Below are 23,021 nucleotides of genomic sequence, written 5' to 3'. Positions count from 1 at the left end.
TTGAATAAACTAAAGAAGACATACAAATGGCCAACAAGTACATGATGTTCAACATCATTAATTAGGGAAATACAAATAAAACCACAGTGAGATACCACTTTGCTCTCATCAGCATGACTATGACCAAAAAGATAACAACATATCTTGGTGAGGATGTAGAAAAAATTGGAACCCTCATACACTGCTGGTGAGAATATAAATGATGCAATCACTTTGGAAAACAGTCTAGCAGTTCCTCAAAAAGTTGTACATAAAATTATCACATGACCCAGCTTATATCCAAGAGAAATGAAAACATATGTCCACACAAAAACTTGTACATGAATGTTCGTAGCAGCAGCATCAAAGAGTGGAAAAAATCCAAGTGTCCATTAAGTGATGAATGGATAAACAAATGTTATGTCCATACAAAGGAATATTATTCAGCCATAAAGAGGAGTACTGACACATGCTACAGCATGGATGAACATTAAGATCACATTATGAAAAATGAAAGAAGCCACTCAGAAAAGATCACACAGTATATGATTTCATTTACACTAAATGTCCAGAATAGGCAAATCTATAGACAGAGAAAGTGGATTAGCGGTTATCAGGGGCAGGGTAAGGGGCGGTGGGGAGAATTGAGGTGTGACTCCTAAGAGGTATGGTATTTCTTTGGGGGGTTATGACAATGTCCTAAATTTGATCATTGTGATAGTTCCACAATTCTTTGACTATACGAAAAGACACACTGAACTGTATACTTTAAGAGGATGAAATTTGCAACATCTGAATTGTATCTCAATTTTTAAAAAATCAGTATTATTTTTATCCCCTCACTTGCTTAGTCATCACTACAATTAAAACCTTTATAATTTTTTAATTGAGTAAAGAGCAAACAAAAATATTAAAATTACCTTAAAGAGTCGTATTTGAGAATGTGAAGAATAAAACAAAAGATCATAAAAAGTAATCAAACAATATCTGAATAGTAACTTCAATGCAGCAAGAATCTCATGAGCAATATTTGCACCCACTGCAGTGACTGCTATGATGATTAATTCACAATCAGTACCTGACCCCCCCTTCCTAATCACTGTCTCTATCTCTCTTTCTATCTTATCTCATTTTTCATCTACTTGTTAATGACTTACTTGAAGGCAGGCTCTCTTTCTCAAAGACTAGATCTAGCATCATTGAATCAAAGTAGGATCACAGAAATGAGGCTGGATTAAGGATCTCATAAAGTCCACATATACTCATCTGTGTTCTGTATCAATTTCAACTAACAGGGAACTCACTACCTCCACAGGAAACCCATCCCATTACAGGGCACCTTAATTTTGGCCAAGTGTTCTCTTGAAGGACTGCATCTGAAATATGTACAACAAACTACTAATGTTCTGTTACAGTGATAGGACTGTCATTATTTTTTCTTCTCTACTTTTTAAATTCTGAATCACTTATTTACTGAACATGTAACACGCACCACAGACTATGCCAGGCTGAGTGGTGAATGCAAAACTCAAAGAGTACTTGAGTCCACAAGTTAAATGAGCTATTACTTGTGAAGTACTTACAACAATGTCTGCTACTTAGTAAATGCTATACTTGCCTGTCAAATAAGAATAAACAATTCATGGCCTAGTGGGGAGAAGAGATATGCAAGCACATCATTATAATAGAGACATGCAAAGAATGTTTCAGGAACACAGCAGACAGATGGGAAGGTCAGCAGAGAATTATCAGGATCTGGGTCTTGAAGGATGAAAAAAAATCTTGAGTGAAGGCCAGGAGACCAGCTACCAGACCACAGTGGTCTTCTGTCATGATTGGCTGCCCAACAGCACTTGAACATGCCCACTACATTTTAAAACACCCTCACAGTGGCAGCCCCACCAAAGAAGAATCCATAAAAACCGCATTTCTCATCATGCTTATAGTTAGAGTACATAGGTGGCTTAGTTTCCACCCAAGACATACATATATGTAGGAGGTGTAGATTCAAAACTATTTAAGGAAAGACCATGAGTAATCAATCTGGTTGCTACGAGTGACATCAGAGATGATGTGGTTATGGAACTGATGGCAGCAGCCACATCTTTGTCATCACAACAGTTTGACCAAGTGGTTTTGGGTTGGCGACAGCTCCTTCATAAGATTATATATCGGCTGTGTGGTTCTGGAAGTTATTCCTATACTAATGTTACCTGAAGCCTGTTTTGCAACCCTTCTGATTATATACGAGATGTTGTATATATAACATATAAAATAAATGTTTCTAAAATATACTAAATATAAAATACATATTTTATATTTAAACTAGCTAGAATGCATTCTCTTATGTTTAATAATTTGGGGAATTTCCACTGTGGTGCAGCAGAAACGAATCCAACTAGTATCTGTGAGGATGAGGGTTCGCTCCCTGGCCTTGCTCAGTGGGTCAGGGATCCTGCATTGCTGTGGCTGTGGCGTAGGGCAGCAGCTGTAGCTCTGATTTGACCCCGGGCCTGGGAACTTCCATATGCCTTGGGGGTGACCCTAAAAAGCAAAACAAAAAAAAATCAAAGTAAAAAATAATAATTTGGGCTAACACAGTAATTCAAGTAAAAGTGATAAGAGTCCAAAGGAAGAGAAATGGCAGTCAAATTGGACAGAGGGAATAAAGAATAATAAACAAATGTTATATGAAGGCAACACCGTCTCCTTAGGGCTAAAGTATATTACCGGCTTCAATTTATCTTCATGTGACATGTCTCAGCATCTCTCTCAAATACTCTATGGTTTGATAAATCCAAGGAAGGAAAGGACTTCTGCCATCTTCATCTTGAAATAGTATACCTCTATTAATTCAGCCTCTGATTTTATGACCTTATTGGCACGTACATAATTCTGCTGACTCGTGTTTGTTTCCACAAAAACCACTAAACACTGCTCCCGTACACTAGACTATGTCTCTACTATCTCTAAATATTCTAGTTACACTTTAAATATAGTAGTATAGTATAGCATATATAGTGTAGTAGTAGTATACAGTATAGTAGTTAACTATATAGCTAACTATAAATGTAGTTAGCATGAATCTGCATCCCCCTTATAGAATCAACTCTGGAACGTTGACAAGATAAGAGTGTCTGTATTGTACTCCTCACAACCAAGCCTAAGAGTGTGGTAATGCCACCTCTGCCAGTCTCTAGGTAGAGTTTGCTCTTCTTCCAGTGACATTTCTACATTACCATGTCACTCCAGTTCAGTTTTTACCAGCACACACTGCTAAGATCATGCTATGAAAATAAAATCATGGAGGCAGGCAGGACAATAAGGAGAATAAAGACCTCAGAGGAATGTCAAGATTAAGCGTAACCATGCACCCAAGCCTAGTGTATATTAACTAGTTGTCAAAGAATGGTGTTATTATCACTTCCCTAGTCTCATTTTTTCTTTTGTTACTTTTCGTCTTACCCTTTATGTTTTAATAATGAACAGTTATTGGTCGTTTTCTACATACACTATGCTGTTAACACACTTGCATTACTTCACTTATGACACTATTCTATCTGCCTAAAAGGCTATCAACTTAAACTTAACCACCCTCTCGCTCAATTAACCCCCATCTCATCCCACCCCACCCAAATCCTTATCTGGCTAACTCATATGCTTGTTAATTCTTGAGATTTCCCCCAAAGCACCTCATTTAGAAATGACTGTATTCATTCTATTATTCCACATTAATTTCCTATTACTGTAGCACTTCAAATGAAACTCTCTCATAAATCCACCTTCCCTAAACTATATGCTAACAGAGGAAAGAAACTGGGTTCTTTTTTATCTTTGTTTTCCCAAAGAAAAAGTATGCATTCCCAGAATGCACCGAGCATTTAATAAATACTTGTTAAGCCAATGGGATATTTAGGAGCTTTTCTCTTAATAATTTGCTTTACATTAACAAATTTTTTTTATACTTATAAATTTGCTGCATAGCTTGACTGGGAATAAGTACCATTCACATGAAGAACAGACCATAATGATTCATCTTATAGAAAGCAGCAGCATCCTACTAATTAGGCAGCTAATATTTCCAAATCATTAACTCCAGCTTTATAAAACAATTATAAAACTAAATAGAACAATACTCAAAATTCAATATTAATTCTAAACAATGTAACTGAATAGGAAACTACTTCTAAACTGAGTTCTTATAGTACTCAAAATACAAAAGCAAGCTTTTAGTATATTTAACTTTCAGTACTTCCACAATACATAAGAATGTAGTATTTTATAGTTTTAAAAAATGGTGGAGTCAAAATATTATAAATACTTATAATATTTGTATTGTATTTGTGTCAAGTCATATTTATAAACACTAAACCATTTTTCCTCCTACCACTTATGCTATGATGCAATTTTCCCATTATAGACAAACTCCTTCACCTCTTCATCAAATAAACATTGTATTCTTAAAGTTATTGCTGAGGAGCCATATAAGAATAGAGTCAAATAAGAAAGTTAAGGAGTTCTCTTGTGGCACAGCAGGCTAAGGATCCGGCATTATCACTGCAGCAGCTTGTGTTGCTGCTATGTGCAGGTTCATCCCTCTTGGGGGAACTTGCCCAGGAACTTCCACATGCCGCAGGCCAAGGCTTAAAAAAAAAAAAAAAAAAAAAAGAGAGAGAAGGTTAAAAGTTAAACCAGCTCCCTATTCATTCATTTGTACTTTTATTCATTCATTCCCCCCATCTCACTCCCCATAAATGTTTAAACAGATAATGATTTATTAAACTTCCTCATCTCTAACATTTTCTATTTCCTGAAACCTTCCGTTGTTTATCTCACTTGCTTTATGAGAGGTAAATGTCAACCCTTTATGTTTTTATATCTTACTTCTCTGTAAGAAGTAATACTTGCTCCTTCTTTCTATAAAGTTGTAAATTTCTATATATTTCTATAAAATAACTGTTTCCGTTTCTGCAACATGTATTGATCCCAGTTTAAGGCTGGATTTTCCACTTGCTGTTTTTAAGTCTGAACTTAACTTCACCATCAACTGTCTGCCCTCTTCGTTCTGCTTCTCAATAGTAAATTATCAAGTATTCTCTAACTTCTATCTTGAGAGGATCTGTACCCCTAAAGAAAATGAACTGGAGTTCCTGTAGTGGCGCAGAAGAAACGAATCCAACTAGGAACCAAGAAGATGAACCAATGATACTTCAGTACCTAAAAATATACCCTAGCATAAATAGCAATTAGAGTAATCTTTGATTATTTTAAGATTATTAATTAATGGATTTTTACATTTCTTTTTTTCTCGAGAAATGTTCATATAAAAATGTGTCCTATAGATAATTCCTCTAACTTCTGTGAACTTGAAAGGACAGAACATTTCTTTTTCAAACTTCCAGTAAAGCATCAGGGATTTTCTACATAAATAAATAATTGGCCAGTTGTTCCTCGTATTAATTAACTATCTCATGTGCTCCAAAGATCAAGTTAACTTTACCTGTACAGATTATAGTCACATACATAATTGGATCTACATAACATATAGAAGCTCATGTGGAAGACAAAGTTAAAGGGAAAAAAACTGTCCAAATACATTATCTCTACAAATACTATGGAGCCAAAGGCAGGAAAAAAGCATGAAATTAAGTGACCGTTACTGAGTATTTTATAAAAATCTTCATATATTTGTACTTTCAGATCTTATTGGAGAGAACCAACTATAAATATCTACATACACCTCTTCACCATCAAGAAGGTAAATTCAGAGTGTATCTTTAGATATTAGAAAATACAAATACTGTTTTCACTCTCCCATAATCCTTAATTCTGAGCTCAATGTTCAACCAGTGGTGTACATAAAGATTACTTAAAGGATCCACTGTGGTTTGTGAAATATTTATTTTTACTTAAAAATCATAAAAGAATATTTAACATGAGAATAACACTGAAGCCCTCATCGGATCCACAGGTCCAAATGGCACATGAGGTATCTTTTTTTTTTTTTTTTGCTATTTCTTGGGCCTCTCCGGTGGCATATGGAGGTTCCCAGGCTAGGGGTCGAATCGGAGCTGTAGCCACTGGCCTACGCCAGAGCCACAGCAACGCAGGATCCAAGCCACGTCTGCAACCTACACCACAGCTCACGGCAACGCCGGATCGTTAACCCACTGAGCAAGGGCAGGGACCGAACCCGCAACCTCACATGAGGTATCTTAAGGGAAGAGTGGGGTATTCACACCACACACTTGTTTACTGTCAGTGTATTGCAACATACTGCAGCTTACAAGTACCTGATTAAGTGGACTTATAAGTTATTTTATCTAGCTTTAACTAAGTCAACCCTCAAAAGAAACAACAACAAAATAGAAAAGTAACTTTAAAAGATTGCTGCGAAGACAAAAGATTGAGGTTAATAAGATAACACCATTAATGCAAGCACAAGGGAACAAGAAAATGCTGGAATGTTATATATCCTATTCACAAGTCTGTGCCTTTCATCAGTCATAATGTATAATAAAAATAATAAAAATATAAAGCTAGTAAGAAACGGATCCCACAAGATTGAAAATTAAGGTAACTACCTGAAATATGCATGTACATCAATTATCAATGATGACTCACTTTATACGCATATTGTACCTTAAAATATTAGCTAATGATATTATAAAGCTACCTCAAACTGGCAGGCAATTGAAAATTCAAACATCTAGAGCATAAAGGAAACTTTTCAGTTTTCTCAGCCATAATCAGAATTATGTGATATGCAATCCAGTACTTAGTGAAATTTTGTAAACTTAATGACATATGTTTAGAAACCTCTTTTGAATGTTTTCTTTCTTTAATAGCAAAAGACAAAAGGTCCCATGACACTGGAGGAACACTTGGTAGAAGCAGATAAAAAAATACATGCAAAACAACATGACAGTAAACTAAAACACACTCCTTTGTCAGCAAATGCTGTCAGAAGATACACAAAAATCATTGCTGAAAATTTGCTAAAACAAGTATTAGAAAAATTACTCAGTGTGGGAGGGTTATCACACCATTGAATGAAAATACAGCTGGTTTTTTTTTCTTTTAAACAACTCAGCTTATATTATTCGCCAGATTGTTTCAATAATGAAATATAAAAACTACTTGAGTTGCTAATAAAACAATCTAACAGAGAAAACATATTGCCAAAATAAATGATTTATTTAATAAAAGGATGCCTTATGAAAAAACTGTTAAGTGGGAAGCATTCCCGAGTAAGGAAGGTTGCCCTGCATGCAAAATTCAAACCACAGTAAGAAAGAAGTTGAAACCCAAATACACACAGTGAGTCAAAAATGTAGGGTTTTTTTTTTAATAAAAGCAAGCTATTTCAATACAGTAGAATATTTACAGTATTTTTAAATGAGATTGAAAATGAGCATGAAAACACATTGTACCCTACAAAGATATCTCTGGCTATCTTGAGACAAAGTAATTTTTTTTTCTTTCTTTTTTTTTTTTAAGGGCCACATATGCAGCATATGGAAGTTCCTGGGGCTAGGGGTCAAATTGGAGCTGCAACTGGAACTGCAGGCCCACACCACAGCCATAGCAACACCGGATAGGAGCCACATCTACAACCTACACCACAGCTTGTGGCAAAGCTGGACATTTAATCCAATGAGCAAGGCCAGGGCTCGAACGTGCATCCTCATCCTCACAGACACTATGTCGGGTTCTTAACCTGCTGAGCTACAATGGGAACTCTTAGTGTTTTATTTTTGGCCACACCAGTGCCACACGGAAGTTCCTGGGCCAGGGATCCAACCTGTGCCACTGCTGAGACAACACAGGATCCTTAAAGAGCTGCACCACACAAAAACTCCAAGACGAAGCATTTGAATACTTCTGAAATTTAGCATGACTTGGGCATTTTTCATTCAAAAAAGTACAAGTAATCCCTTAACAGTTTAACAACTAGCAAGAAAATAACTGTTTTTCAAATGGACTTCATTGAAAAAGACACAACCCAACTGCCAGGTCAGTCTCCTTCACCCTTGCATAACTCACCTCTTCTTCTGAGCACTAGGTGCAGTGACTGCAGGGGACATGAGTAGCCAAACATGGGCACAAGGGTCTACACATCAAGGATGTGGAAGGAAAAATGCAAAGAGCCCATGTCCTTGATGACATCTAGTGAAGTCCATTTTTTAAAGCCCATTTATTCACAAATATGAAACTGCAATACTTCAGATTAGGTCCAGGAACAACCAACTGTCATCAAGGGAGATGGGAATTTACTACCCATGGCTTAGCAGGAAACCTTTGCCTGATTCATGGATTGCACAGAGCAAAGTTAATACTATGATTTAATAAGTGTTGTTAATGATGTTCTCATTTCCACTTGGACCTAGGCATCTTTGTCAGATTTATGTTTCAGCTGTAACAGACATTAAACCAAATATCAAAATAAAATGGACTTGGAACTAAACCTTCTAATTAGTCACTTTTTTAAACAAGACATAAAAAATAATGACACATTGACACTGTGCTCACTAAAAAGCTATTAATCATGACAGCAACGGCTTTTGTACCATTAATAAATAAAACTCGTTTTAAATCATTTTAAAATCTTGTTCATTTCATGTTTGGAATTCTTTACTATGTCTGTGTTTTATAACATACATAGTATTAATACATACATATTTATAAACAATTTTTAAATAAAACATACTGGCATTACTTGCTCAAATATGTTTGTGTGTGTGTGTATATATATATATATATATATTTTTTTTTTTTTTCCTAACGGGATTGGAAATCAGAAAGTTTAAGAGACTACTACACTACACCAGAGGTTAACACTTTTTCTCTAAATGGCCAGACAGTTGAACGTTTTAGTCTTTGCAGGTCAAAGGTTCTTTGTCACAAGTACTCATCTCCATAGTTACAGTCCAAAAGGAGCCATTGACAACATGTAAACCAATGGCTTTGGCTGTGTTCAGCAAAACTGTATTTATGAACACTGAATTTCACACAATGTTCATGTGCCCTGAAAAGTCTTCTTTTGATTTCTTTGCAACCATGTAAAAATACGAACCTATTCTTACTTTGGGAGTCATACGAAATAAAATCTTAGAGGCAGCGATGGTGCCTTTGTCATCTTTGTGTTCCCCTGCACCTAACAAAGTATCTGGCATTCAGTAGAGAGTTGTCAAACTTCTCCATGACACAGAAATTTGTCTTCACCTTTTTTCTTTTCCACAATTACACCTTGCGTTTTGCTCTATCACCTCTATTGAACATAAGCTGCTTTGATGGTAGGGATTTTCCTTTAGTTGTACCTGGTATATAGAAGGCACTGGACCTTGATGAAGTAAACCATTCAAATTTTGAGAACACTTTAATGCCAAAAAACAGATTGAAAATTCACAAGTGAGACTGGGCTTCTTAGTATATTCAGATCTCTGTTTCCTCCCTGAGCCTGTGTGCTGGATTAAGTACCCACAGTAGCCTATTCACAGCTGTCCCACTACCATGGAAATCCTGTGTTTACTGGCTTGTCTCCCTGAGCTCAGTGGGGGCATGGGAGGGAGTGCATTCATCTTTGTGCCTCCGGCACACAGCACACAACTGGCACACTGCATATATCAGTACATGGTGGTGGAAATACAGTTATGGCAAAAAAAAAAAAAAAAAGCTAGTGGAACTTTTCAAACAGAAAAAAATATTTTGGAAAACATTTCTAAGTACAAAGCAAGAACAGAGGGCATGAATTGTGACGTTTACCAGCTACAGTCAGAGCAAAAAAACCCATGCCTTTCATTCTTCTTCCTGGGACTCCTATCCTACTACTCCCTCAGTTGTGAACCTTTGGTGAGAATTTATATATATATATATATATATATATAATATATTATATATATATAAATATATATATTATATATATATATTAATTACCCAAATGAATTTATCACATCTGTAGTTATATAATGATCATAACAATCCAATTTTACAGGATTTCCATCCCATAACCCAAGCACATTTTGGTGAGAATTATATTGGGGAAGGAAATTTAATAGTAACCCAGATTTAGTTAAATTTGAGACCTGTTTACGGGGGTAAGTTTCCCTCCTCCTCTATATGCTTTCCTTAGGAGTATGTAAAAGAAAATAAAATGACTAGAAATGATGCTGGTGTTCTCTCAGTCTAAGGATATGGAGTAAACATATTGGAAATATACACGTAAAAAATGGAAAATTGGAGTTTCTATTGTGGCTCAGCAGGTCAAGAACCTGACATAGTATCTGTGAGGATGCAGGTTCGATCCCTGGCCTCGTTCAGTAGGTTAAGGATCCAGCATTGCTACAAGCTTCAGCACAGGTCGCAAACACAGCTCAAACCTGGCACGGCTGTGGCTGTGGCGTAGGCCGGCAGCTGCAGCTCCAATTCAACCCCCCAACCCGGGAACTGACATATGCCACGGGTACAGCTGTGAAAAGGGCGGGGTGGGGGGAAGGAAAGCAGGCTATATAGACAATTTCTAAGGATCTAGTTATTTCTAAAAACTATTTCCATGCCTTATTAAAAATTTTAAGACATATGCTACCCATAACTTATTTAATGGTAACTTAACCATTAATTAAAATTCCTTAATCTGACAGACAGCACTAAAAGTTTCTCATCCAAGCTAACCAACTCCTAAAAGACTGGTGATGGGTAAGAAATATACCCATGAGAACAGTCAGGTGAGAACAAGTAGAAAGAACATCTGGGGTCCAAAGTCAAATAGACCTTCAAAATTGATAAAAGGCAAAAGTAAGAACAAACTGAACAGCTTTGGGATTATTTATAAGAGTTCTACCAGATGGAATACAGGATAGATAATTTAATATTTATTGCATATAAGTACTTAAGTACTATCATTCAATTATGCCAACAATGCAAAATGTATTAATGTAAATTGCTGAATAGAAACAAAGTAAAAAAAAACTCATATTTGCAGGTGGAATCATATATTAAACATTGCCTTAATAATTGAAGTTGAAATGAACTGTGCCTAGAAATCATAAATCACATTACTAGCCTCATCTTCTGTACACAAACTACTTAATTACCTGTATTAGAACACAGTCCTTACTGACATATTTATGTGAATCTAAAGTGGCCAACACAAGCTGGACCTCCACAGCAATAGATCCTTGTACTAGCTAAAAGAAATTAAATTCCAACTTGAACTTCCAAGACATCTATATGTGTGTTTTTTTATTTGTTTGTTTGCTTTTTAGGGCCACACCCACTGCATATGGGAGTTCCCAGGCTAGTGGTCAAATTGCAACTACAGCTGCCAGCCACAGCAATGTGGGATCCAAGCCGCATCCGCAACCTAAACCACAGCTCACAGCAATGCTGGATCCTTAACCCGCTGAGCGAGGGCAGGGATCAAACCCGTATCCTCATGAGATACTAGTTGGGTTCATTCCTGCTGAGCCACAAGGGCAACTCCTATATGTTTAATTTTTTAAGCTTAAAATGAAAATCCCCTAACCCAACTGCCCCCCAAAACAGAAAAGAACAGTTACTTACCAAAGGACAATAATACTCAAAAAGGAAATGGACAGTGACCAGACACTTTTCTCTCCTTGATGTAACTGCATTAATTATTTGGATAAAAATGAGCTATCGCTATTAAACATTTAATAGTCCTTAAGCAGTATACTGAAGGTACAAAAACCAGTTCAGTTTTTCTCAGTAAGCTCAACGGTGCACGACCTGGCACCCTGCATATATCAATACATGGTGGTGGAAACGCAGTTACGGCAAAGAGTTTCAATTATCAGAGTAACAGAGGATTACATATGAATATTCCTTCTCATCATTTAAGCTTTTCACCAAAAGTTTCACTAAGATAATATCACCGCCCAGAAATTCCAAATAATAAATTATATTAGCAATTTTTTTTTTTAATGGCAACAAGTTTCCAGGCCAGGGATTGAATCCAAGCCACAGCTGTGACTTAAGCCACAGCTGCAGCAATGCTGGGTCAGACATTGAACCTGTGCCTCTGCAGTGACCCAAGCCACTGCAGTTGGATTCTTCACCCACTGCGCCACAGCAGGAACTCTTATATTAGCAATTTTAAGTAATTTACTTCTTTTCTTCATCATATAATACATATAATGTTGTGCCACTTTATGCAATTATTTTAAATGTTTCACGCCTCAAGGTATGTTATCCTTAAACACATATATGGTGTTTAGGCCCAATGGTCCAAACATTTGTAGTTCTCCAAAGTCTAAAAAATCTGAGGACAAGATTGTCATAACAGCCTTCAAGTAGGACAAGAACATCTATTAGAATATCTATACAAGGGAGGATACCTACAAAGAATGAAATAATAAAGGGAAATTTCATATCTGGAAATCTGAGTTTGAAAGACAGACAACTTAAATGTCTTCTCCCAATCAACTGTGAAAATGGCATGTTAACAGTTTTCCATTACTAAATTGTGGGCCTCGTTCTTTTCAGTTAATGCTCTGTAAAACGCAATAACATGGGCAAAAAAAAAAAAAAAAACAAAAAAACAAAAAACAACTTTCCATCATCAATAGGAAAACAAGCCATCCTAAGCTGGCTTTACCTACCAGGCAATGTACCTCAGAGTTGCCTTCCACTTCCACCAAATATGTATGCAATGAAAAAGTATTAATTTGATATTTAGCTTAATGAAACATTATTAAAGATAGAGGTTACCAAAAATGCCAAATTTTTTAGATTTTTATGTACCTAAATTTAAGTTCCAGCTCAGCCCCTTACTAACTTAGGCAAGTTACAGCACCAATTTCTTTAGCCTCTCTCTAAGCCTTAATTTCCTTATCTGAAAAACGGGATATAACTATGCTGCCCATTTTGCAGCATGCTCACAAGCATCAACTGAAATAATACACATATATCATTCAGTTACATGGGGAGCATAAGTGCACAGTAAATGAAAGCTATGACAATTCATAAAATAACTGGTTTACTTAAACAGATTACACTCAAAGCAGAGATAATAAAGAAAATACATAAAGTTCAATGTGCTAGTAAACTTCTCTCAAAGAAAGAAAAGATACAACCCTTAAAAAGATTTTTACTGGTCTTTTGTTATCTTTAAGCAAACCATAACTTACTTCCAACATTCCCATGAAAGGAAAAATTCTCATTAGGAAAAATGTGGCACCAAGTTGTTCCTTTCTTTAAGTCACATTTATGAATCCACAAGCAAATCTTTGTAAAAACATAACACACTGAAAGAGGAAAGTGCTAATTTTCTGATGAAACATTATAATAAATATTTAGCAGTTCCCTGGTGGTGCAGTGGATTAAGGATTCGCTCTTATTACTGCTGTGGCTTGGGTCTGATCCTTGCTTCAGGAACCTCTTCATGTTGTGGATGTGGACAAAAAAAATATATATTCAAACCACAAAACAAAAATGTTGTAAAAGGTTTAAAAACATTTTAAATGTTGTACATAAAAAGTTCAAAGCTGCCAGGATTCAGTTTTGCTTAGGGCTATAATCATGTAAAAGGCATGTGTGTGACTGAAGCAGAGTAAGAAAACAAAGAGGATAGTAGTAGAAGATATCAAAGAGATAAAGTGGGGGGTCAGATCATATGCGGCCTTAAAGGCTCTTACAAAAACACTGGCTTTTGTACTCTGAGGGAAATGGGGGCCGATGGTAGAGATTTGAGAAGCCAAGTGACATGACATTGTTCAGGTTTTAAAAGCGTGATGTTTCTGTGTTAAGAATATACTGTAAGGGTCATGGTGGAAGCAGAGACATCAATGAGGAACTGTGTTAGTCATACTATATGAGACTTCAACTACTGTGGGACCAGTGAAGGCACTAAGAAATGGTCAGCTGTTTTAAGTACCTTATTTTGAAGGGAGAGCTCAAAGGTTTCCTAATGAATTGAATGTGAAAGTGAGGAAGAGAGCGGTCAAGGACAATTCCAAAGATTTTGGCTTGAGTAACTGGACAGATGGATAAACCATCAACTGAGCAGGAGAAGACACCAGAAGGAGCAGTAGTTCAGTTTGGGACATGTTACTTTTGAGAAGTCCATTCACCATCTAAGAAGAGATGTCGATTATGAAGTCTGATTATGAGAGTCTGGAGTTCAGACATGAGGACTAAGCTGGAGATAAACTTAAGAATTGTGAGCATACGAATGGAACTTAAAGCCATAGCCCTGGTTGCAATCACCAAAAAAGATAGTGTAGAGAAGAGAAAACGTCCAAAGACTGATCCCTGGGCCTCTCCAACATTTAAAAATTTAAGACATAAAAAGGAATCAGCAAAGACAGCGAAGAAGACTGAAAAGCAGCATCCAAAGAGACAGGAGGAAAACCAAATCAGTGTTGGGGTGGTGGGGTGGATTTCAAATTGGAGACAATGACCAAGTGCATCAAATGCTGCTGATGAGTCAGTTGAGAACTGAAAAATGAACATGAAGGTCTTTGGTAACACTGATAAGAGCCATTTTGATGGAATGGTGGGATGGAAGCCTAGGCTAGAGTGACTTTAGGAGAGAAAGTATAAAACCAGAGAAGTCAGAAGCAGTGAATATAAAAAAAATTATTAGGAGGTGTTTTGTTGCAAAGAAGGGTAAAAATAGAGAGGGAGAGGTAGCTGGCAAGGGAGATATGGTCATGAAAAAGTAAAGTAAGACAAGCATGTCTATATGCTGCTGGGAATGGCAGAAGAGAGAGGAGAAAATGATGGGAGCACTGTCCTTGAAAAAGTGAAAAGAATGGAACCTTACACACAAATGGAAGGATTGGAAAATGAAAATTTCATCTGTGGTGACAGGTAGCGAGACAAACTATGTGACTGTAGCCACTCAAACTTAGGTAGATGTGGTGGTGGGAGTCTGTGGAAGTTCTCTGATTGCTTCAATTTACTCAATAAATTAAGCAGCAAGGTGATCAGCAGAGCATAAAGATAGGGAAGAGTTCAGAGGATTGAAAAACAAAGGAAAGTGTTAAATAGTCTTCTGGAAGCATAGTGGAGGGAACAGAGTAGGGACATATAAAATGACTGTCTGGGGCGTTCTCTGGTGGTCTAATGTTTAGGGCTTGGTGCTTTCACAGTTGCGGCCCAGGTTCAATCCATGGTCTGCAAACTGAGATCCCATATCAAGCCGCTACATGACATGGCCCAAATAAAATACAACAACTATCTAAAAACAGAAGGGCCTACTTGGGGCTTGGAAAAGGAATCTGTTTCAGAAACATTATCAGAGTCACCCTTGGAATTCCTGCTGTGGCACAGTGGGTTAAGAATCCTACTGCAGTGGCCTGGGTCACTGTGGAGGCATGGATTTGATCCCCAGCCCAGCACAGTGGGTTAAAGGATCCAGCATTGCTGCAGGTGTGCCGTAGATCGAAGCTGTGGCTCAGATTCAGTCCTTAGCCCAGGACCTTCAATATGCCATGGTGTAGCCATAAAATTAAAAAAAGAAAAAAAAAAAGTCACACTGGATTAAAATAGGCAAACCTGGAAGACAGGAGGAAGACAGGTTAGGAGGCTATTTTCATAGCCCACAAGAAAAAACTGGAGAGGGATATTGTCTAAAGTAGGGCAAGAGTAGCTAAAGCACGACTGAGGAAACAAATGTAAGAGTCATTGCAAAAGCAAAACCAATGGGATTTGGAGTGGCAAATTGAAGGGCAATCTCAGGTGGTAAGGAAATACTGGCAGTGAAGAAAGAAGAGAGCTTTATTTGATAAAAGAAAGAGATGCAATGAACATTTATAAAATTATTTTTACAGAAACCTTTATGCCACTATATTAGGAATATCATCTCCTTTAATCCTAAAAAGAATTATATGAGGTAGACCCTCTTATACCTTTGCTACAGTTACAAGAAAATAAAGATTAGAGAGGATATTTTACCTTCACTGGGTGATGTAATTAATGGCAGAGCCAGAACTTAAACTCAAGTCTAAATGACTCCAAAGTCCAAGCTCTTAGCCACTACACAAACATGCTCTGTAAAATTAAGGGCCTGGTAAAGGTAATATAGGTGGTTTGGCTTCCGAGAAGAATTTCAGAGCTAAAGATCTCAGAGGTGGAATTATTCCAAAGAATGACACAGTCCAAGGTGTAGTCATGCTTGTAATTAGCTAAATACATAGATGCAAAGGTCAGAGTACAGGAAACCAAGGAACTAAGGGCAAAAAAGCAATGACAGGGTTGTTAACGTAATAGTTGAAATCACCAAAAGGAATAGCAATGGAAAGGTCGAAAGGATATTCAGATGCTATCAATATCAAGGTTGGTCAGCAAATAATAGACTTTACAAGGGAAAGGAGTGTTGAAAGAATGGTTCAAAGAATATTACATAGAAGAAGCAACGGGAAAAAGGGTGCACCATAGGACTAGGATGAAGGACTGAAGAGAGTGGGAATGTCAGCACTTGTGTCAAGGGAGAAGCTAGATGCCAGCTCTGGCTAGACAAAAGGAATATTAAAGGAAAAAGAAAAGAAAAGATAGAGGCAATTTGTATTCACTCAACAACTTTCAACAAACAGTGGGGGTGGGGCAGGGATGGTAACAACATGGTTCATAATGGGTAGAAGGATCTAGATTTTCAGTATTCTTAGGCTTTTATTTTGGTATAGGTAAAGAGATCTTTGAAACTCCTGTGGATCTTAACTCAAAATAGACATTCACCAAAAAAAAAAAAAAAAAAAAAAAAGACCATGATAAGCATGACAGAGTTAGAACTAGAGATTCTCATACTAAGTGAAGTAAATCAGAAAGAGAAAGACAAATACCATGTATCACTCATATCTGGAATCTAATACATGGCACGAATGAACCTTTCCACAGAAAAGAAAACGATGGACATGGAGAACATACTTGTGGTTCCCAAGGGGGAGGGTGAAGGAGTGGGATGGATGGGAGTCTGGGGTTAGTAGATGTAAACTATTTCACTTGGAGTGGATAAGCAAGGAGGTCCTTCTGCATAGCACAGGGAACTATATCTAATCACTTGTGATGTAACATGATGGAAAATACTATGAAAAAAAATGTATATATAACTGGGTCACTTTGCTGTACAGCAGAAGTTGACAGAACACAGTAAATCAAGTATAATTAAAAAATTATGGAGTTCCTGTCATGGCTCAGTGGTAATGAACCTGACTACTAACCATGAGGACAAAGATTCAAGCCCTGGCCTCGATCATTGGGTTAAGGATCCATCATTGCCATGAGCTGTGGGGTGTAGGTCACAGATACAGCTCAGGTCCTGCGCTGCTGTGGCTGTGGTGTAGGCTACAGCTCTGATTCAACCCCTACCTTGAAACTCCCATATGCCACAGGAGCAGCCCTTAAAGAAAAAAAAAAAAAAAAAAGTTTAAAAATTAAAAAATAATCTACACTAGAAAATGGATTAAAATTTATTATATTAGTGGGGGAGAAAAACTAAATGAATGAATCATCAATCAGGATCTCTACTTCTTCTCTGGTCAAGTAAACCAATGCACCATGGACTAATGCCTCATTCTCCCCTCTCTTATCATAAACTGCTTAATAATCAAAATATTATATTAATATAAGAAATAATCTAAGCCACAAGCTATAAAATATAAGAAGCATGCTAGAAAATATAGGTTGCAGACTGTTGATAATAGAATTTGGAAGAATTAATTCCTTGGTCTCGTCTAGTGTTTTTTTGTTTTTTGTTTTGTTTTTGTTTTTTACACTCTGTCCTCCCAAGTGTATTTCATATACTTAACAAGATGCCTTGTACTGTTTTTATAAAAGTAGACTTAGGCCTGTTTTGCTTCACAGAAACAGGAACACAATAAGGTAGTTAAAAATTGATTTAGTCATTGGAAACTTCTCATAGAGTAACCATGTGGTTCCCTTTACTCATAGAACTAGATGTTAGATCTGTGGGGAAGAACTATAAGACAGAGCTGCTAAATAAACTATGAAAACCTAACAGTCAAACTTTTTTTTTGGGGGGGGGGGGTCTTTTCTAGGGCCGCACCCGCAGCATATGGAGGTTCCCAGGCTAGAGGTCGAATCGGAGTTGTAGCCGCCAGCCTACACCAGAGCCACAGAAATGCCTACACCACAGCTTTGGCAACGCTTGATCCAAGCCGTGTCTGCAAGCTACACCACAGCTCACGGAAACACCAGATCCTTAACCCGCTAAGCGAGGCCAGGGATTGAACCCGCAACTTCATGGTTCCTAGTCAGATGCGTTAACCACTAAGCCACAACAGGAACTCCACAAACTTTTTTTTTTTAATCTTAAGTATTGGCACATCCCAAGGATCTGTACTGTTCTAGGATGGTAGCTTAGTACTGAATATGATTTGAACTTAATGTAGGTTTAAAGTGTGTCCAAAATTCAGAACCAAGCAGATCCATCTCTTCTGACCCCAAACATGGTCCTACCTAAAGTGAACGGCTTGAGTTTATAGGATCCCAAAGATTACAGGTGGGGAATTTTAAAGTGTGTCCATATTTCATTTGAGAGCAAAGAAGCCCAACTAAAACAACTGTGGACTGACATGACATATGGTTTGAGCAAAAATTCTTTTTGAAAGGGCTACCTTGAAGATAATGACTCAAACACTGAAATAACTCAGAGAAGGCAGTAGAAAGAGAATCCTTAAAAGTTTATTGACTTAAATAATTTTGCCTATGTTACATACAGTAAAAAAAAAAAAAAAAATTTTACAACTTTGCAAACACACACCCACAAAAAAATTAATTCAGGAGCTCCCACTGTGGCACAGGGGTTAAGAACCCGACTGCAGCGGCTCAGTTCACTGTGGACATGAGGGTTCAATTCCCCAGCCTGGTGCAGTGGGCCAAAGGATCTGGCGTTGCCACAGCTGAAACATAGGTCACAACTATGGCTAGGACTCAAACTTCCATATGCTGCAGGTGCAGGCATAAAAAGAAAAAAAATATTGATTCGGTGTGCCAAAAATTACTGAATACTAGAGAATAAAAGTAACACAGCCCCTGCTTTTAGGAGCTCATAGTGGAAGAGATAGATATGTCTTAGCTCAAAAAAAAAAAAAAGATACTTTCAAAAACAGTTCTGGAAGTTCTGGTGTATCCACAAGTTTCTGGTCTCTCCTTTATGTGATGTAAACACATTCCATACAGACACTGCTGCTTGAAATCCAGTGCTATTCTGGGCACTTGCATTTTAAAATTACAACAAAATTAGGGGGTCTAACTTACCATCATTTTTTCAAAGAGATCCAGTACTTCTTTTTCAGACAAATTTAAAGATCGTTCATCATATAATGGCTGAGCCGCTGGAAACTCACTCATGGCAACTTGAGAATCAATAGGATGTTGGATAAGAGGTTTTTCTTTTTTGACAGTAGATTTTCTAAAACTTGTAATTCGGTCACGCTGCAAACAGAAAAAAAAGAAGGCCTAAGGAAGAGATCAAGAATCACAGACATGAAGAACTGAAACATCAAGATGGCACTTAGTATAATATATGTCTGTATTGTCTTTTGATAAAATGTTATTTTAAGCTGCAAGCTCCAGTTAGAGATTGTACTATTTTGAAATCCTGAAATAGCTCTTCAGCCTAGGGAGCCTTGGGGAAGGAATGAAAAGTATTCCTCAAAAGTAAAACTTGGTGCCTTGTCATATCTATTTTGCACAGTAAGTAGGTGAGAAAAATCCAGCCTCAAAGTTCTGTAGTGGTTTGAGAGAGAATGTGTCTTTGGTGGTAACTTTTGAACTATGAGGGAAAAAAAGCAAGAAAATAAAATATCCAGCTCTAAGGGGAAAATTATAGTAATGTTTCTCTTCTTCAAAGTGCCAAAATAATTGTGACAAGTATCTATGAATACTCTGTCAGGGTAGTGGTAGAATATAATGGCTAAGGGCATGAACCCTGGATTTGAATCTGCAATTTACTATGTCAGTTACCCCATGCAAAGAATTTGGGTCTCTCTATGACTGTTTCCTCATCTCTAAAATAGGGAAAACAAGTTATTGTATGTGGAAAGAAGGAAGAAAAGAAGGGAGGGTGGGAGGAAGGAAGGAAAGAGGGAAGGAAGGGAGGGAGGGAGAGAGGAAGAAGAGAAAGCAAGAAAGTTACCATGAGATTTAAGTAAGTTATATGTTTAGTGTACTTAGCTGCTATTACTATTGTTGTGTTGTTACTATTATTTCCCCTACCTTTTACTTCCCTAAAATGTGGGACCAACAAGGAAGCTGAACAAAATTTAAAATATTACCTTTTCCATTTCCTGGAAACATAACAAACAGAAATATCTTACTCCTACAAATACTATTATGAAGAACCTGCTATATTATGGATATTGACTTGGCACCATTAATTTCATGTACAATCTCTAATAATTAGCTTGCAATTTCACATAAAATGAGTTAACAACCCCAGTTGCATGTAAACAGGCCCTTCTGTTTTAAACCACAGAACATTGGATATGAGAAATTAGTAATGATCATAAAACTGAATACAACTCAGTTTTATTCTGGTTTCTGTTAGGAAGCACATGCACACTGTCAGCTCACATTAAACAAGCAGATATGTTAGATAGGAGGACACTGCCTCATCACTGCCATGTTACCCAGTCCTTGTAAGTTACTTCAACAATACAAAAAGCATCACAGAAGTTCTTACCACAATTAATATAGATTTCTGTTGCCCTCCCATTTAAAGAACATACTTTTTGATTCAAAGAACACTTTTTTTCTAAAAGGTGTACTTTGAAAGAAACATGAGCAGTTTTAAGCAGCTTATTTAGGATTACAAAAATTATTTTAGTACCTGATTGCTTACAAAGAGATTATATAAATCATAATATTTTAGAGCTGGAAAGAAACTTGAAAAATCATCCAGATCAACTCTCTCACTTCACAGAAAAAGTGACTTGCTAAATTCACGAGTCCCTGGTTCCTATCCCATTGCTGGCATAAAAGATTCATTTCTTCGAATCACCTTCCGTATTTTCAAATTTTCTTTTGAATTTGAATTTCCTCGAGGAAAATTAAATTGGATTAGGTATTTAGTATATCTCCAACTCAATTAAAAATGTTGAGCAACCCCAAATAAGCTGAGTACATACCAAGAGTCAACTTTCACTGAAAGATAAGGTGGACATAAAAGCATTTAAATATGCAATCGACCATTAAATCAACATATCTCTGTTCTTTTCCCTTCATATCACTTAATATTTACTTTTGCAGTGCTGGCTTTTTTACTGAGTAGCATTATTTACATATATATTTGATCTTTCACTGTGCCCTTCACTTAGATCTAGAAAATTGACTTTTGTTTTCAGCTACATCTTGATAAGAAAATAAAGTTAAGCCATATACTTTCACTTCCTTAAATCACGAACAAGATTCTACACTATTTGTAGAAAGGAATTTCACAAAGAAAAAAATGACACTGCTTAAAATACCAATTTTTACAAGTTTAGCTATAAAAGGGCACATTTAAATTTTAAGCCCATAACTTTTAATAAGTTTTTCTATGAAAGATTCAAGCTCAAAAATATTTGAGGATTTTAAATTTAATAGTATATATCTAACATAATGAACTTAACTTCTTTTCTGTCTTAATTTCCTTCACTCAATATTAATGTTTAACATATTTGACTCAATTAATATGGCTACTGAGAAAGGAAAAAATTTGTTTTCCAGAGTTAGATTTACATACATTTTTTTAATCGGTTAAGGTATATATCAGGATGGTAATATCAAAATTTTGTTGAGATCTCATAAAACTGTTTATGTTAGTATTCAAAAAAGAAGTCATTCTGACAATTCTTCCATCTACTGTACTACATAAACATCTAGATATTTTGTATCTTACATATATCAATGCTTTAATGTCCACCCACTTCAATAAAAAGGTAACATGCATAAGTAATGTAATAACATGCTACTAAGTCCACCTTACCACATCATCTGCCAAAGTTTTTATTTGAATGTTCTATTAAAACCAAAAGAAAAAAAAAAACCTGTCAGATAAGAGAAATTCATTAACTTAAATAAGAAAACAAATGAATGATTCTCATTTTATTATTTTCTCAACTACAACTAGTCAAAAATTAAGAAGTTTAAATATAATAAAAACATACATTCTTTACAAAAGAAAAAACAATTTTTCAGGATTAAAAATGAAGGTTTGGAGGAGGGGATGTCTATCTATTTGTTTTGAAGATGACTCCCAAGGTTCCAAAGTCAGATTTGGATCGAACTTCATGACCACAGTGCTCGAACACAAGGAGAGATGTAGCGAAGTCACAAGTCCTGTCAAGATTTTTTTGAAGTGTTACCATGAATAATCATATTTTTAAGATATGCAATTTTAAAATGAATACATAAGTCACATTTAATAGTAATGAAATATAATGAAACAGCTCAGTCTAGAATTCAGTTGCATCTGATATTTAAAGAACCCCTTTCTAAATATTATGGCTAAAATGGAACTTATTGATTCTGTTCAAATATACTTATTTCTCACAAATTCCCATACTTTTTATTTTTGACGTGTGGTTTTCTACTTCTAATGCTCCAAATCCTTGGAAAATGGTATATTCTAGTTAATAAAATACAGTGGTTAATAAAAACTAACATACAGCATATACAGGCAGCACTATTTGAAGAATTAGAGTACAGCCATACTAAAGTAATGAAGCAATACTAAAGCAAGCAAAGTAACAGCTAATAATGTAGTAATATTCCAAATTCAGAAGATACTTCAAGATCTTACAGTAACATACAATCATCATGAATGCACTTATTATAAATACGTTAAAATGTATTGAAGTGATAGTTAAGTGATGTTATTAGGAAAGAATGCAGATTGTCTAAATCACTTGTTAGGAACTGCAACAAACCCTTCTGCCACATCTTGTGCATTTATTTCCTACAACAGAAGATGAATGGTGTGCATCATGTATGTTCACATCCCTTTTTCTAAGAAAAACAGTCACCTCACTGGTGGGGAGAATTCCGTTAAGAGTTTTAAGTGAGAATTATTTGGTTTC

The 23,021-nt window shown here is 36.3% G+C and overlaps 1 protein-coding gene across 1 annotated transcript in view; it reads right to left on the bottom strand.

Moving 5' to 3' along the window:
- The window catches only part of DIAPH2 (diaphanous related formin 2), a 913,509-nt gene that overhangs the window by 820,651 nt on the left and 69,837 nt on the right, over positions 1–23,021 (bottom strand). The window contains exons 2-3 of the mRNA XM_047765864.1: positions 21,929–21,961; positions 19,219–19,395 (exon numbers count right to left, since the gene is read on the bottom strand). Coding sequence (XP_047621820.1) covers positions 19,219–19,395; positions 21,929–21,961 — 210 coding nt within the window. The remainder of the gene's footprint in view (positions 1–19,218; positions 19,396–21,928; positions 21,962–23,021) is intronic.

The sequence above is a fragment of the Phacochoerus africanus genome, chromosome X (genome assembly GCF_016906955.1).
Source record: "Phacochoerus africanus isolate WHEZ1 chromosome X, ROS_Pafr_v1, whole genome shotgun sequence".
In the NCBI taxonomy this organism is placed as follows: domain Eukaryota; kingdom Metazoa; phylum Chordata; class Mammalia; order Artiodactyla; family Suidae; genus Phacochoerus; species Phacochoerus africanus.
This window is presented reverse-complemented; position numbering and strand designations above follow the sequence as displayed.